Source organism: Phaethon lepturus, unplaced genomic scaffold (assembly GCF_000687285.1).
Source record: "Phaethon lepturus isolate BGI_N335 unplaced genomic scaffold, ASM68728v1 scaffold26065, whole genome shotgun sequence".
Classification (NCBI taxonomy): Eukaryota; Metazoa; Chordata; class Aves; order Phaethontiformes; family Phaethontidae; genus Phaethon; species Phaethon lepturus.
Genome location: NW_010541596.1, coordinates 1 through 612, shown reverse-complemented (window position 1 = coordinate 612; position 612 = coordinate 1). Strand labels below are relative to the sequence as shown.

The 612-nt window shown below is 62.6% G+C and overlaps 1 protein-coding gene across 1 annotated transcript in view; it reads right to left on the bottom strand.

Moving 5' to 3' along the window:
* MLST8 (MTOR associated protein, LST8 homolog (S. cerevisiae)) overlaps window positions 1-514 on the bottom strand; it is a gene marked incomplete at its 5' end in the record, with an annotated part of 4,068 nt that extends 3,554 nt beyond the window's left edge. The window contains one exon of the mRNA XM_010287788.1: window positions 439-514. Within this exon, the coding sequence (XP_010286090.1) occupies window positions 439-514 (76 nt within the window). The remainder of the gene's footprint in view (window positions 1-438) is intronic.
* Between the last annotated feature and the right edge of the window lie 98 nt (window positions 515-612).

Genomic DNA, 612 nt, shown 5'->3' with positions numbered 1-612 from the left:
GGGGGCGTGGATCCCTGCCACAGGCACAACGTGAGCCTGCAGTACCCGCTCGCTCCCAGCACCGCTGCTCGGGGAGGTTGGCTCCACCGCACAAAGTGGCGCTGCCTTTCCCGGGGCAGATGGAAGGACTGCGCGTCTGTTGTGCCAGCTCCCGTGCCGTGTGGGCTGCGTTCCCACACCGACCCAAAGCTCCTGGCAGCAGCAGCTCGGCCAGGCAGTGGGCGGCTGGGCGGCCTGGGTGCAAAAAGCCAGATGCTGCTTGTCCAGCAATGCCCCCGAGAACTCACGGGTCTGTGCCACCAGGAAGGCCACCCTCCCCTGCCAGCCCCCAGATCTTTTGCTGTGTCTGCCAGTATAAAACTCCGCAGCCCCTCAGGTTCACCCAGAGGAGCCACGGCAAAGCATGAGCTGGGAAATCACGGAGGAGCCAGCGCTCACCTGGTTGGGATGCAAGCAGACACAGTTAATAGGAGCGTTCACCTGGAAAATCCGCTGACACTGGAGGTTACGAGACCTGCAACAAAACGGTGAGGAACGAGCACATTTAAGGGTGTGCAATTGGCTCTACTGCCTCTGGGGTGCTGCCGGAGGGGGAGGACTGCTGCCTCTGCC